This window comes from Sorghum bicolor, chromosome 10 (assembly GCF_000003195.3).
Source record: "Sorghum bicolor cultivar BTx623 chromosome 10, Sorghum_bicolor_NCBIv3, whole genome shotgun sequence".
Taxonomy (NCBI): Eukaryota; Viridiplantae; Streptophyta; class Magnoliopsida; order Poales; family Poaceae; genus Sorghum; species Sorghum bicolor.
The window spans coordinates 6,823,155-6,840,404 of record NC_012879.2 but is presented as its reverse complement, the minus strand read 5'-3'; the positions used below and the strand labels follow the sequence as shown (position 1 = coordinate 6,840,404).

The 17,250-nt window shown below is 39.5% G+C and overlaps 1 protein-coding gene across 1 annotated transcript; it reads right to left on the bottom strand.

Moving 5' to 3' along the window:
* Window positions 58-3,210, bottom strand: LOC8077343 (transmembrane emp24 domain-containing protein p24delta3). Its single transcript, XM_002436634.2, has 4 exons — window positions 2,808-3,210; window positions 821-1,030; window positions 649-725; window positions 58-457 (listed from the first exon to the last, which is right to left on the bottom strand). The coding sequence occupies exons 1-4, from the start codon at window positions 3,018-3,020 to the stop codon at window positions 313-315; spliced, it is 645 nt and encodes a 214-aa protein (XP_002436679.1). The 5' UTR covers window positions 3,021-3,210; the 3' UTR covers window positions 58-312.

Genomic DNA, 17,250 nt, shown 5'->3' with positions numbered 1-17,250 from the left:
TCTACAGCAATTGTTACTAGTATTTGATTAAAAACAATCTGATACAAGTAAAAAATCTGGATTTAAAGTATGGCAGATATAATGAGGGAATTGCACAAGCAGCACCAATCATTTCCTACCATCTGCAAGGCGATCAGGACGAAAGGACGACCTGAATTCCACACAGTATAAGTTGCTAGCCATTAAGTCATGTATCATGTATCATCAACCAGCCGTTTTGTCCATCATATGAGTTTGCTTTTGAAATAAATATGACAAAACTGTCCTCCTAAGGTAGTTAACACGGGAAGTACACACTGATAAAACGTGGATTTAAATGAGCTTCTTCTTCCGGAAGAACCCTTGAAGGTGCCACAACTGCAGCACAGAGACGGCAACGCAGACTCCCAGTGACAGGATGCTGAACCAGGCAACCCTTGAATTTGTTTTCTCGCTCACTGTTCGCATTTCCGCTTCCCTGTATCGATAACATTCAAGAATGCATCAGACCATGCACCACCACCACAAGGCACCAGCTGCACATAATCTCCCTAACTAGGTTGCAATTGGATCAATATGACAACGAGTTCCATGCAGTGATTTTTTTTTTCACTGGGGTGGGGGCGGCTAGAAGTTCATATAAAAAATAAAAAGAGACAGATAGCTTACCTTGCTTTGAGATACAGCAAGTTATGATGTATGGATTCAACTGCAGCTTCAAGTTTCCTAAGCTCTAGTTCTACGCCCTGAACAAGGAATCCAGATCGAAAATAGTCAGAAACCAAGAGCAAAGCATTACTGCAGTGCAGGTGGACTTCAATTAGACTGTATTTAGCCTCACCTCAATTTTTTCTTTCTTAGCAATAGTATCCCAATCCTTTGCAGCAATCCCTATCTTCCAATCAAGATTTAGAGATGTTCCTGATCCTTTCTCCACACTGTCTATCCAGAAACATGCAAGGTAGTTTCCAGCTTCTGAAGTAGTGAAAGCAAACTGACCCATTGTAGCATTTTCATTATGATGTACAGTATTTCCATAGGGTGACGTAACCTAATAAACAAAAAAAAACAAAAACATTTAGGGATATTGAGGATATCAAAGGAAAAAAACTGACGCATTCAACAAGCTGCATTGCTTAGATATGTTCAACAAGAATATGGACATGTCTGATGTCTCCATTATTACAAGATAAAATATGCAAGGGAAGCCATTCCAGGAAGTCCCTTTCTCAGTGGAATCATGAATACCTACCCACTTAAAAGACATGTGTACAAGTTTTGAAAAATTCTCCAAAATTCCATACTTAAATGAGGAGGTGACATGCATGCATATAAAATTTCAAGTCCAAACTCAATTTGTTTATTAGTATCAAATTGACAAATCATAGACAAAGAGCGAAGAAAAAGAAAAAGAGTACATGTCTTTATGTCTTTTCTTTCCCTGTGATTTGTCAATTTCATTACTCACAAATGAGGTTGAGTTTGATTATAAAAATGTTACATGCGACTATGCGAGCATGTTACTATCTCATCTACAGGTATGGAGTTCCTGTGATTTTTTTTAAAGAAACTTCTAATTATGTCTTTTTAGTGGGTCATCACGATTCCACTGGGAAGGATTGTGCACTGAATATTTTTGCCATATGCAAATAAAATATAAACAAAACAGAGACCCCACTCATACATGCTAAAGTTGCTTTCTGAAAATTAAGGCACTATGAATCACATCAATCGTATGTACACTCGAATTCTAATGTGATTCCTACAAAGTAGGGGAAAAAATATCCCTCTCTAAGCACACAGAGCATTCCTTGCGATGCATTGTGGGATTAAAAAAAAACTGATTACAGAAATCCGATAAAAATGCAAGGCTAGCATAGGATAACTAGATAATACATATGAGCACCAGACTTTCGTGGTTAATCTGTTTTTAAGATGGCAGATATGGCTACAGAACTGCTGCTACCTATAGTGCACCATGTAACCTCGATCATCAAATCTTGTCTTCTGAAGTTTGTGAAGAAGTTTGCACAAGGAGTCAGCAATTGAGCAGGGTTCAGGGTGGGACTCCAGTCAGTTTTTTTAGTCTAGAGTCACTCTAGTAACACTATGCATTAAACTCTTCTGATGTGCACAACACTTGGGTATATAAACAATCGCAATAGCAAGCACAGTCCAACATCCGTTGCACCTTAGTGTTATGTTCACCCCTATTGCATTAGGGCTTAGGGCTAGTAACTGGTATTATAAGAATTCGATTCCCAAGAGAGAATGGAAACCCAGCATAGCACATGCACGTTGCTTGGAACAGAGCCATCCAGCATAGGAATGCCCAAATTGAAGATTATCCCCATCTGAAGTAATGGTCAGGTGCAGTTTTGACTCATAAATCAATTTCCCTAATGTCCCGAAACCATGAATTAGGTGATATACTATGACCAGATTCATGATGAACTGCCGATTTGCAGATTTCCCGATAGATTCATATACAAAATTCACGCTGAGGCTGAGCTACTTAACACGAATTTGTAAACAAAATGTCCCGTACTAGGTACTAGAACCTGTATAATTCCTCCCTCCGTTCATCTCTCATAGGTGCTAGTTTTGACTCGCAGAAGCTCTATCAGCCAACAATAAAGTTGCAGGACTAATTCGCACGAAAAGTTAGCGCAATCTAGCGCCTCAGTTGCGTCCCGATTCGCCTAGACCGAGATCCCAGCACGCAACAGTTCACCGGCCCAGATCGAGATCAAGCACTAGAATGAACGAGACGAAAACCGCACGCCAAGGGCATCCGAGAGCGAGTCGTGGACTCGTGGGGCGCGTACCTTGACGGCGACGGTGGGGTGCGAGCTGGGGTGGGACTCGTACATGATCGAGTAGTCGGCGAGCACCACGACGTTGGGCTGGATCTCCTCGGAGACGCACTTGGTCCCCGACGGCGGCAGCTCGAGCCACACGGCCTCCGCCGCCGGTAGGAGCAGCAGCGCCGCCGCCGCCGCCACGGCGAGCAGCAGCGCCGGAAAGACCGACGCCGCCATCCCCGCCAGCCGATCTGGAGGCGGGCGTCTCTCTCTCTCTCTCAGCCTCCCTCGGTCGCGGTGGAGTCAATCGTGGGAGCTTGGACTCTGCACGACGCGAGACGGCGAGAGGAGAGCAATGGCTTGCAGGGTAGGTTGGGAACTTGGGAAAGGGATGGTCGGGGATTTTCAATTTCGTGCTTTTCTGCGTAGACCCGTACACCGTATATCGCCCGTAATAACATGAAGAAATTCATGATTTTTTTACAATTTGGTCTTTTTTTTAAGAAAATTCTCTTTTGGACCCCTGAAAAACTTAAACTCAGTTTTGGACCCAGGGGGTCGACGCCATGAAGCATGGCGTCGACCTCCTGAGTCCAAAACTGAGTTTAAATTTTCTAGAGGTCCAAAAGAGAATTTTTTTTTAAAAAGGGCTAAATTGTAAAAATTTGGGATGAAATTCCGTTTGGCACGATGTATGTGACTCCCTGGCGGCGGGGCCCACGGTCACGGGAAGAGAAGCGCTTGCGAGCCGTGAGTGCGTGAGTCGTGCGGTTTTTTTTTTTTTTAGCAACGTGCGTGAGTCGCGATTCGTGAAGCGACGTGGGTTGGGAGCATTTGGGCCAGATTATGTGGAATGAAGTATTTGGGCTAGATTAGGCCCAAAGTACACTGCAAGGAAGAGTGGAAGACAATCCTCTTTTTTGCTTATGAGAAAAAAATCAATTTTACCTCCGTAGACTTATGATGTCTTGTTTAGTTCCAAAAATTTTTACAAAATAGGAATAGTACACTTTCATTTATATTTGACAAATATTATCCAAATATGTACTAACTAGACTTAAAAGATTCGTCTCGTCAATTTTGACCAAACTGTGCAATTAGTTTTTATTTTCGTCTATATTTAATACTTCATGCATGCGTTTAAAGATTTGATGTAACGGAGAATCTGAAAAATTTTGTAAAATTTTGTGGGAACTAAACAAGGCCTAGTTTGATTTTTATCCTCACATCTTATCGTCGAACTCTCAAAACCGATCAATTACCTCCATGCAATGGATTCAAGTGGTTATAATATATAAATCGTCATTAAATTCCTTATAATATTTTAAAACATAAAATGTCTCTAAGCTTATAAAAATGATCAAGGAAAAATTTAGAGATAGATAGGGACATGAAAAACCAAAATAAAATGCTTAGAGCTCACGAAAAAAATCTATATAAGCTTTAAAAAAGTATTTAGCTCTAGAAAAGTAGAAAAAAGTATTGTTTTGAAAATTCTCAAAACATTATATTGATGTTTAAATTTATTTTAAAAACTTTACACAATAAAAACATGAGATGACACTATCATTAATGCAGCATGCATTAATGATAAATGCATGCATTCAAGCTATCGTTTGTGTCGGTTGTGTCTTGTGCTTTTGTTGTGGAGTTTTTTTTAAATGTATTTAGACATCAATTAGAATATTTTGGCAATTCAGATTTTTTTAATACTTTTCCCGTTTATCTATAGATAGATCTAATTTCTGCAACATTCTATAGATATTTTAACAATATCTAAATATTTTAGTTGTATTTTCATATTCCAATCTATCTGTAGGATTTGTATAATAGTTTTTAGAAACTTCTAGATATTTTTATGGCTTAAAAACCTTACCGAATATTTACCAAAAATTTTAACTCAGGAACTAATAAACTTGTCTTCACAATCACTTCAAAGCAAGATAGGAAAGTAATTTTAATGATTTTGAGAGTCTATTAAGGGTAATATGTCTGATTTTAGACTTTGAAAATAAGAAACATATTACATCAATAGTTTAAAAAGTTTTCTAATAAAATAGTATTTTTCTTTTGATACGGGTCGCTTGTGGGCTCCGGTGTGTTGCAATGACCTGGCTAATGGGTAAGCCAATCATCGCTTAAAAAATATCGTAGGTCAATCCCATCAATGGCAAAAGGGAGGGAGGGGCGGAGCGGAAATCTTCCGGTCCGAACATTCGGACGGGAGCCTCGGTCCGATGGTTTCCCGCCCCCGTTTTCCGCCCATGTTTCCCACCCCGTCGGATGTTTTATTTTATGGCGCGCTGTGGGCCTGACTGTTTCTTTTGTTCTCGCAGACGCCGCTGTTTCCCGCTCGGAGGCCGATGGTTTCCCAGGCATCATGATGGTTCCAGACGTTAGCTTTTCACGCGATAGATGTGGATGAGACCTGCTGCACCATTGCAGGATTTTCTTAGGATGTACGTATATTTTCTTTTTTATTTTATTTTATTTTCTCGTTTTCTTCCTCCTACTACGTGCGCTGTAGGTAAGTAAGTATGTTTTATTTTTATTTTCATTTATTTATCATTTGTTTTTCTTATCTTATTTTTTTGTTTCTATTTTTCCATTTTCCATTCTTTTCTTTTATTTTTTATTTTTTATTTTTGTGCTTATTTTTTATTTATATTTCTTTTTATTTTTGCGTCTACCTTCACGTAGGAGTATGTTAGTTTCTTTTTTTCTTATTCTTCTCATTTCTTTTTTCTTTTCTATCTTTTCTTTTTGGTACTTTATTTTTTATTTATATTTTTTGTTTTCATGTGATTTTTATTAATATTTTTATGTTTCTCTTTTATTTTATTTTATTTTCTTTGCTTTTCTTTTTTATTTTTTCTTTAATGTTTTTAATATTCATGTAGTATATATTTGATATTTTATGATTTTTTAATGTTTATGTGTTATACATGTGATTTCTGTGATACTTTTTAATGTTTTCGTAGTATAATGTGATGTTCTACAATATTTTTTTTATGTTTACACAGTATACATATGATGTTCTATGACTAATTTTGTGATGTTCACGTAATATATATGCGATGTTCTATAATATATTTAGTGATGTTCTATAATATATTTAGTGATGTTCTATAATATATTTAGTGATGTTCTATGGTGTATTCAGTGATGTTCTATAGTCTAATTTAGTATGTTTGAAAAATATCCTTATGATATTCTTTTTAATTTTTTACTATTATATTTTTAACTTTTTTATATTTTTTGTTTTTACTATACTTAATTATTTTATGTTTTGTGATATACTTTGTGACGCTCTCGTGGTATATAAGTGGTATTTTATGAGATGCTATGTTCATATATTATACATGATGATGTTTTTTCGATGTTCGTGTAATATACAGATGATGTTCTATAATGTATTTAGTGATGTTCGCGTAATATATATGCGATGCTCTATAATATACTTAGTGATATTCTATTGTGTGTTTGTTGATATTCACTTAGTACACGTATGGATATATATAATGTTTTTAGTGATGTTCGCGTAGTATACTGCGATGTTTTATAGTGTATTCAATGATGTTCTATGGTGTATTTAGCGATGCTCGTTTAGTATGCTTGTGATGTTCTATAATATATTTTAGGATGTTTGAAAAGTACCATGTGATGTTTTTTTAAAAATTCTCTATTAAATGTTTTCCCCCTATGCTTTACTCTAGATTTTATTATTTTTATTTATGTTATTTATTTATTTATTTATTCATATATATATATATATTATAATATTAATTTTATAAATCTAAAACTAGAATATTGTTCTTTTAAACTGGGAACATTATTCTTACAAAGATGGAACATTGTTCTATGAACGTAGAACATGCCTCTGTTCAATAGAAAAATGTTCTATCTTTATAAGATAAATATTCGTTAATAAAATTTTATCTAAATATATACATGTGAGATCTTGTTTTAAAGAATTTATTGTAAGAAATCCGATAGTATAATCAGATTTTAATTTGGCTATTTAGTTTAGCGGTTATGACTTTTTTAGTAGATTGAAAGTTATGAATAAGAGGTGGCCCCCTAAGCTGTACGCTAGCTGCATGCTTCCGCGGGTGGGGCGTCTGATTGGCGGGAAACTAGCGTTGGTCATCGGACCGAGGTTGTGGTCCGAACGCTCGGACTGTAGCACCCCCGGGGCGAAGGGGGGCTTGACACCCCACAACATGTTCGCGCCTCCACAATGCTCCCTCAAAATTTTTCAGATTCTCCGTCACATCGAATCTTTAGACACATATATAGAGTATTAAATATAGATAAAAACAAAAACTAATTGCACAGTTTGGTCGGAATTTACGAGGTGAATCTTTTAAACCTAGTTAGTCTATGATTGGACAATATTTATCAAATACAAACGAAAGTGCTACAGTGTCGATTTCTCAAAAAAATTTGGAACTAAACAAGGCCTAATCATTCAATTAGCAAGATAATGATACTAATTAGTGCTTTAATTGCTTGTTAACAAATATAATCAGTGTTTTGCTTGTTTATTCTCAATTCATATTGATCTATATTACTCCCTTCATCCCAAATTATAAGTCATTCCAAAAATCTTAGAGAGTCAAGCATTTTAAGTTTGACCAAATTTATATGATAACATAATAACATTTATGATACCATCTAGGTATCGTTAGGTTCTTCATTAGTTATATTTTCATAGTAATATCTATTTGATGTCATGAAACCTTTCTATTTTTTCTATAATATTGATCAAATTTGAAATGTTTTGACTCTCCAAAATTCTTAGAATGACTTATAAATTAGAATAGAGGGAGTATTTAGGACTAGTTTTTATGTTGTCTTTCTATCTGCTATGTGTTATTACCGTGATATTTTTTTGTCTAAGATGTAGTGGAAGTTAAAGACCTAGTGCAAATTAAACTTTGTTCTCTTTTTCACCATTTTTTAGCGTTTATGTATATAAGTAACATAAACTTTTATTTGGATATTATCTATGCTATTAACGTATAAGCATTTTATCACATATGATTGTTGTTGGCTGGCACCTCCTATGCTCAAATCCTGGCTTCGCACCTCAATCCCATTCTTCTTCCTAAAGAAAGAAAGCTGCTAGAACCTAGCTAGAAGTGGAGAAGAGCGCATGAGCGATCACCGATCAGCGATCAGCCATTCTGAATTCCGATTACGATCACGCTCGTCAGGTGTCCATCTTCGTTTTTCTCCACCAGAGAGCGATCGGTCACTCGGTTCCTTCCTCTCATCACAAAAATGGATGAATGAATTTCCAAAAGCCTGGAAAACGAAAGAAAAAGTCTACCGACCATCGCGCGTGGTGACCAAAAAAAAGTACGAACGGCGTGATGGCTGCCATGCATGCATGGCTCGGGCGAACAGCCCGGCCCTTCCGAGAGTGACCAAAGGCCGTGTATGTCTGATGACCCACTCGCCATTTTTTTTTCCGTTTCGTTCATATCGGGCCACGCGTTCGGAGTCTGGCCTATGTTGTTTTTTGGGCTGAGGTTGACAGCTTTTAGCTAGGTCGTGCGATCCTGCCCGGACATGCATGATGTGTCTGTGCCAACTTTGCCGAACGCGGTTTCTTTTGCTACGCGCTCTCACTCTCTTTACTACTGCATTCACATTAAAAAATGTATAAATATATATCTCAATGCAAATTTGTATTGAGATATGTGTTTATACATTTCTCAATACGAATTCAGTGAGAAGTGAGATCATATGTCCTTAAAATCAAAACTAACTTTACCGTACTTTGCCGCACAGAAATGTGCTAGGAACGAACGAGCCAGACCATGTTGAGCGTCAATTAGCCAAACCTAAAGTTAAAATCCAGCCTCTTATCTGCTTGGGATATATGCAACCAACAGTTACATGAGCTCTTAGACTTAAAGCCTCAAAATAGAGGAGCAAAAACAACAAGAAAGAGATCTTAATAAGGACTATAAAGAGCTACAATGACTAAGCTTCAAAACTTCTTCATTGTCCTTGTTTTCAACATGTCTTGATCTTGTGTAAAAGCAACTCTTCACCTTATACGTCTTCAAGCGGCTACATTCATCTAGTGAAGATAGCATGCATCGTAGGAGCAACTCTCCACCATATGGGATGTCTGCTAGCGTTTAAGACCTCTTGGACTTCATGCCTGACTAGCGGGTAGGGAAGTGGGAGAAGCCATGACATCGGGTCCCATTGGCGGAGTCCAGAATGTAGTGTACTAGCATGCTGATGGAGAAGGTGCAGAATGGCAAGGATCATGACAATTGACGACGCCTCTAGCGAGGGAATGACACCCATAGGCGCCAGACGACGGGTCTCAGTGGAGGAGATGTAGTGGGCTAGAGAAGTTATCATCCATCAATAACATACAACTCATCATAGCCTTCTCAGCGCTAATATATGGCCGCAGATCCGCATGAAACATGACGACGCCTCCAGCGAAGGAACGACGCTCGTAGATGTCACTGTCGTCTAGCTCTCATAGCCTTCCACGGCCTTTGCAGTGGAGGAGATGTCGTGGATTAATGGAGAAGGTGCAAAACGATGCCCGAGCAAGGGAGTGGCGCCCGCAAGTGTCACCATCGTCCACCACCAACGTGCAACCCACCATGGCATTCTCAATGCCGATATCTGTCCACTGACCACGTGGATCGTGTTGTCACCTCGCAGATCTGGTTGGCGTGCATGCCGTTTTGGTTATCCCTTTACTGATTTGGCCGCTGGCCACACAACATTGTCGCCAATTACATGGACTAGCCGCTTGACCGTGATCTAGCCACTGGCCACACTGATCCGACCATCCCTTGCAGACCACAGCCTCTAGATCAACCGGACTATAGCAGCGCTATGATGAGCATATTAGGTCATTTGGCTCGTGTCCTCGGCAGGCCAAGCCAAAATTTGACCCTAGTCAAAACTAAAGTAGAGCCAAATGCTTAGTCCATTGATGTTGTTTAGATTTCTAGCAAGACTAAATCCCTAAACATGGCCAATGCATTCTAGATTGTGACTTGTGAGTATAACAAGCGGGTCCCATGTATTGTGAAAAATATTTAGCATTAAAACATAGTTAACGTAAGTTAAATCAAAGTAAGTGCAATATAATAATACTGCAATCAGAATGTTAATTAAAGTCATCATTCACGAACCTTACTCATTTGGATGTTGTCCTGTCGCAACTAATGCACTTTAGCTATACCTATTGCCCGCTGCCATGTAATGGAGTATTTGCATGCTCTTTGGCTGCTACGCCAAATCAGAGCAAGCAGATCCAACGAAAATCCCAACACAGAGGCCTTGTTTAGATCCGAAAAACTTTTGGATTTTGACACGGTGAAAGATCCTAATATGGCTAGAGGGGGGTGAATAGCCTATTTAAAAAATTCTACAAACTCACTAGAGCAAGAGGTTAGTAAATAACAAAGCGAAGCTTTTTGCTCTAGCTCTAAAGGGGTGTTTGCAAGCCACCTACCCAACAATTCTAGTTGCTAAGATCACTATACACACAAGAACTAAGTCTCTACAAGCTACACTAGTGAACTAAGCTACACAAGGCAAAGTAAGCAACTAAACTAATTACACTAGTTTGCGATAAGTAAAGGATAGGATAAGATATTTATACTACCGCGTAGAGGGGATGAACCAATCAATAATATGAAGTCCAATCACTGGGAGAAATCCAATGAATAATTACAATGGAGACACACAATTTTTCTCCCGAGGTTCACGTGCTTGCCGGCACGCTACGTCCCCGTTGTGTCGACCAACACTTGGTGGTTCGGTGGCTAAGAGGTGTAGCACGAACCTCGTCCTTACTAGGACACCACAAGAACCTACCCACAAGTGAGGTAGCTCAATGACACGAGCACTTTACTAGAGTTACCTTTCGGCTCTCCGCCAGGGAAGGTACAAAACCCCTCACAATCACCGGGAGATGGCCACGAACAATCACCAACTCGTGCCAAAGCTCCTCCGCTGCTCCAAGCCGTCTAGGTGGCGGCAACCACCAAGAGTAATAAGAAATCCACAGCCAAATCGATCCCCAAGTGCCACTAGATGCAATCACTCAAGCAAATGCACTTGGAATCACTCCCAATCTCACAAAGATGTTTAATCTATGAAGGAGATGAGTGGGAGGTGTTTGCTTAGGCTCACAAGGATGTTATTTATGTTAGAATACCAAGAGGGTGAGCCCCAAGCCGGCCAAACACGTATTTATAGCCCCTCAAACAAATAGAGCCGTTGGCTCTTTCACTGGGCAAAACTCGGGGTCACCGGACGCTCTTAAAGGGGCACCGTACGCTCAACACCTGCGTCCGGTGCTCCAACAACAGCCACGTGTCGCCTTTTGAACTTCTCGTGTCAGAGTCTAACGGTCACCTGCAGTGCACCGGACGCTGAGCAAGTTGGCACCGGACGTGTCCGGTGCACACCGGACTCATGCGCAGAGAGTTCCGCAAACCTGCGGGTCACCGGACGCTAAGCACCGGTAGCGTCCGGTGCTCACCGGACCCATGCGCAGAGAGGGTCGCAAAACGCCCGCACACCGGACGCTAATCACCGGACGCTCAAGCCAGCGTCCGGTGCCTTACCCTAGCTGGAACAGGCACTGTCTGCACCGGACGCTCAGACTCAGCGTCCGGTGCTCCAGAAGCTAGCGTCCGGTGAGTCTCCCGCGAATTCTCCAAATTTCCCACCGGCGCAATAGAAAATATGCACTTCATTTTCTCGAAAAGCGCTGAATCCATCCTCTCTCTACACTTCAAACTCCACCTCCTTCTCAAAGTGTGCCAACACCACAACGTGTAAACCAACATGTGCACGTGTGTTAGCATTTTCACAAACATTTTCTTCGAAGGAGTTAAGTTAGTTCACTAGGTTCTAAATGCATGCACAAGAACAATGACACCTAGTGGCACTTGATAACCGCTTAGCCAAAGAATTCCCTCTTTATAGTACAGCTATCTATCCTAAATGTGATCACACCCTCTATGGTGTCTTGATCACCAAAACCAAAACCCTAAGCAATACTTTTACCTTGATCTCCATAGGGTTTTGTTTTTCTCTTTCTTCTTTTCCATGTTGAGCACTTGATCATCTTGTGGTCATCACCATCGCCACCATGATCATCACTTGCTCCATCACTTGGCATGTACCAACCTTATTAAATCTACACACACTTAGTATAGAGGTTAGTACTAGGGTTTCATCAATTATCCAAAACCAAACTAGGGCTTTCACACGGTAGCATTTTCGTTTTTATTTGACAAACATTGTCCAATCATGGAGTAATTAGGCTTAAAAGATTCGTCTCGCGATTTACAGATAAGCTGTGTAATTAGTTTTTGTTTTTATCTATATTTAATACTCCATACATATGCCACAAGATTTGATGTGATGGGGAATCTTAAAAAGTTTTTGGTTTTTAGGGTGCCACACTTTGGTTTGACTTGCTTGGCTTTCTAAATAAAAAAGGCTCAAAATGTCATTTTTCTGCCCCTTTGAGTTAGAATGGTTTCTAAGCGTGTATTGTAGACTATTCTTGGCTAATCAAACGTAGCATAATTATATTTGCTTAGGGCTATTTCAAACAACAGTCGATTGCGTATGCCAAAAAAAACAAACAGCTAGCCAAAAGGTGAGAAAATTCTAGACGTAGGTTGCAGCTATTTCCACGATCATAGCAGGTGTGATACAACTGTTCTGTGGGCTGTCACTCACACATGTGCTCTCCTGATATGCACCACTAGATGTGCATTGAGATTCACGCATCTATTTTGTCTCTCTCTCTCTATCCCGATGTGTATGTATCCTGATGCACATTCGTGCACATCGGAAGAGCACATACCCTTTAAGTCCGAATTTTACTTTCCACTTTTTCACGGTCCAGTCACCAATATCTCAGTGACATACTTTTTAGAAATCAGGACTATACAGAACTATTCTTTGTAGCAATATAAAGTGGTTTGTCGATGAACCTATAAATATAGGGTCTATTTGAAACACTGCTTGATTATTTGTATAAGATTATTATAATCAAAATTATAGATTACAGTAATCGAAGTGTTAATTTGGATCATAGATTATGCAGATTACTATAGTTGATCAAATTGAGATCAAACAGACTCTTAATCTAGTTTGATGATAAAATAAATTGTTTGCTAATTGATTCTAGAATCTAAGATCAAATAGTGCTCGCCCTACAATGTGGGGGCATTGTCCACTAGGTGCCCATCTGATGTTAGCTCTAAGTATAGAGGGGTAGATAAACTGCATGCACAAAAGTATTATATCGTTGTTTAAGATATGTATGCCTTGAGTATGTACCTAGGCAGCTATATGTGCACCATCTCGCTCAGTGGCAAATATTCTACACGTACTAGAGGCGCAAATGCAAAAGCCATTTGACCAAATTTTGTAGAAACCTGTCAAAATTTGGCCTCCAACCAAATACAATAGCGTTCAAATTACAAGGGCATAAGCTAAACTTCGGTTTGGTGCTTGACTTTCTAAATGAAAAAGGTCTGAAATGTTATTTTTCTATCCCTTTGAGTTGGAATAGTTTCTAGATGCACTATGGGCCTATTCCTGCCTAACCAAACGTAGCCTAAACATATTTGCTTAGGGCTATTACAGACAATAGTCTATCGTGTATGCCAAAAAATAGCCACAAAAACACCTAGCGAAAGGTGAAAGAAAAACATTAGAGGTACGCTTTAGCTATTTTCACGATCATAGCAGACTTGTTGCAGCTGTTTTGTGGGCTGTCACTCACGCTAGCTCTCAGGGTTTTTTTTTTACCCTTAACGGTATGTACTCTCCTTATGTGTACTGCTGAATGTGCATTAGGATGCATGTATGAGGAGTCGATGGAACTATTCTTTGTAGCGATATAAGATTATTTGTCGATCAACCGGTAAATAGAGGGTTTGATTAAAATAGAGCTTGGTTATTTATATAGGATTATTATAGTCAGAATTATAGATTATAACAATCGAAGTGTTAATATGGATCAATAGACTATGTTGATTATTGTAGTTGATCAAATTGGGATCAAATGGACTCCTAATTGTGCTTGATGATAAAATGAATTGTCTATTAATTGATTCTAGAATCTAGGATGAAATAGTCCTCGCCCTCATACAATGTGAGGGTCATTGGCTGCTAGGCGCCCATCCGAAGTCAGCTCTGAAGTATAGAGAGAGAGGTAGATAAATTGCAGGCATATAGGGATTATCGTCGTCTTCGATATGTATGCCTTTAGTACGTACTTGAGTAGCAACATGTGCACCATCTCACTCACTGGCACTATACACGTACTAAAGGCATACAGATACAGTCGCCATCTGGCCAAATTTTGTAGGAACTTACCAAAATTTGGTCTCCAACCAAATACAATAGCGATCAAATTATGAGGGTATGAGCCAAACTTCGGTTTGTCTTTGGCTTTCTAAACCAAAAGAGCCCAAAATGTCATTCTTTCGTCCTTCTGAGTTCAAATGGTATATAGGTGCATTTACGGGCCTATTTCTAGGCTAACCGAACGTAGCTTAGTTGGTCGCATATGCCAAAAAAGGATGGCATTCGACTTTTGTTTTTTCTAAATGAGTGGAAATAGAAAGATGTTCTTAGTTGTTTTAGGGAGATGGAGAGGGAATATGTTTCATAATTATTTCAACCAAATAGATTACATCTTTTTCATAATACATAGCTTATAACAGTTTTCCATAGCTTATAGTCGAACCAAATTGACCATTAATCAATATCTTAGGTGGTACTAAGACTCTAATGCACCTTGTGCTTTATTCAGTATATGGCCCAGCACAAAACCAAAACAAAAGTGCTTTCCTAGCTGAACTCGCCAACACCTGTTACAAAGAAACGCTTCCTTATATGATAGGAGGAGATTTCAACATAATGAGATCTCCTGAGGATAAAAGTTCAGGAGATTTGGATCCTAAATGGCCTAATTTGTTCAATGATTTCATTGAATCCCTAGATCTTAAAGAGATTACGATGTCAGGTCGCCAATATACTTGGGCTGGGCCAGGGGATAACCCAACTTTTGAAAAGTTGGATAGAGTCCTCGTTAGCACTGAATTTGAAATCATGTTCCCGTTGTCAACAGTTGAAACTAGGGATAGAAATATTTCTGACCATACTCCCCTAGTGCTTAATACAGGAGCCTCAACTCACTGTACCCAAAATCGTCCTTTCAAATTTGAGAGGGGATGGTTGATACGGGAGGGATTTTATGATATGGTTGCAAAAATCTGGCAATCACCATGCTCCGGGGCTTCCCCGCTTCAACGTTGGCAATTCAAGATCCGCAGGCTCAGACAATATCTAAGAGGCTGGGCAAAACACACTGTAGGGTCTTACAGAAAAGAAAAGAAGACTATTTTAGCGCATTTAGATGATCTTGATAAGAAAGCCGAGAACTCCCCCTTATCTGATCAAGAAATTGATCTGAAACATTATTTAAGAGAGCGCTTAATTAGTCTTCTAAGAGAGGAGGAACTAAAATGGTATGAGTGGGCCAAAGTAAAAACCCTATTGGAAGGAGATGCCAATACCCGATTCTTCCATCTAGTGGCCAATGGGAAACACCGTAAGCAATATATTTACAAACTTGAGAATGATCAAGGAGTGCTGGTGGGTGATGATCGTCTCAAAAATCATATTACTAATTATTATAAAGACCTATTTGGCCTCCCGAAGAACTCCGATATCTCCCTGATGGAGGCTCATAAACTAGATATCCCACAGGTGTCCCCAGAGGAAAATGATATCCTCATTAGCCCGTTCACTGAATCTGAAGTACGGGATGCAGTTTTTCAAATGGAACATAATAAGGCCCCAGGGCCAGATGGATTTCCTGCGGAATTCTATCAGGTGTTCTAGGGAGTGATCAAAGATGACCTTCTTTCCCTATTTGCAGATTTTCATAGGGAGGCCCTCGATCTCCACAGCTTGAATTTTGGCATTATCACATTAATCCCAAAAGTCAATAATGCCATAAAAATTCAGCAATACAGACCGATTTGTGTTCTTAATGTGAGCTTTAAGATACTCACTAAAGTGGGCACGAATAGACTGAGCTTGGTAGCTAAAAAAGTGGTGAGGCCAACGCAGACTGCCTTTATACCGGGTAGGAACATAATGGAAGGGGTCGTAATGTTACACGAAATCATCCAAGAACTACACACCAAAAAAAGAGACGGTGTCATTTTCAAAATTGACTTTGAAAAGGCATACGACAAGGTGAAGTGGTCCTTTCTACAACAAACGCTACGCATGAAAGGTTTCTCCCCCAAATGGTGCCGGTGGATCGAAACAATGGTCACCGGTGGAAGTGTGGGGAATAAAGTCAATGATGAACTAGGCCCCTACTTCCAAACCAAACGTGGTCTCAGACAAGGTGACCCAATGTCACCAATCTTATTTAACATCGTTGCTGATATGCTAGCTCTTCTTATAAATAGAGCAAAAGCCGATGGTCAGATAAGAGGAGTCGTCCCCCACCTTATAGATGATGGTCTGTCTATATTACAATATGCGGACGACACCATCATCTTTTTAGATCATGACCCAGAACAAGCACAAAATCTAAAACTGTTACTATACGCTTTTGAACAGTTATCTGGGCTTAAGATCAACTTCCACAAGAGCGAGATATTTTGCTATGGTGCAGCAAAAGGGATGGAGTCCTTATATACTAGCCTCTTTGCATGCAACTCAGAAAAATATCCCTTTAGATACCTAGGTATTCCAATGCACCATAGACAACTCTTGAATTCTGATTGGAACAAGGTGGAAGAGCGTTTCCAACAGAAACTTTCTTGTTGGAAAGCAAAATACCTATCTTATGGGGGAAGACTAGTCCTGATTAATTCAGTCTTAAGCAGCTTACTCATATTTATGATGTCCTTTTTTGAGATCCCTAAAGGAGTCATTAAAAACCTAGATCATTTTAGATCAAGGTTCTTCTGGCAAGGCTCCACAGACAGATATAGATATAGACTTGCTAAATGGGACATCCTGTGCCGCCCTAGGGACCAAGGAGGCTTAGGTATCTTAAATTTACAGATACAAAATAAATGCCTGCTAGCAAAATGGCTGGTCAATTTGCTAAATATAGAAGGCATATGGCAATCTCTCTTAAGAAATAAATACCTAAGATCTAAGACCCTCACCCAAGTGACAGCCAAACCGAATGACTCTCATTTTTGGAGAGGCCTCATGTATATCAAAGATGAGGTGTTGGCGAAAGGTTCCTTTGATATTAAAGATGGAACTACAGCTCGGTTTTGGGATGATACATGGGTAGGTGATAAGCCACTGAAAGTTAAATATCCGTCCTTATATAATATAGTGCGTGAGCCCCATGCAGCTGTTTCGAAAGTGATGGCCACAAACCCTCTAAACATATCTA

Coding starts and splice junctions, on each gene's coding strand:
- LOC8077343 (XM_002436634.2), bottom strand. CDS start 3,020: ATGGCGGCGTCGGTCTTTCCGGCGCTGCTGCTCGCCGTGGCGGCGGCG. Junction 726..820: donor CTAAGAAAGAAAAAATTGAG/GTGAGGCTAAAT, acceptor TTCCTTGTTCAG/GGCGTAGAACTAGAGCTTAG. Junction 458..648: donor TTGCTGTATCTCAAAGCAAG/GTAAGCTATCTG, acceptor TTATCGATACAG/GGAAGCGGAAATGCGAACAG.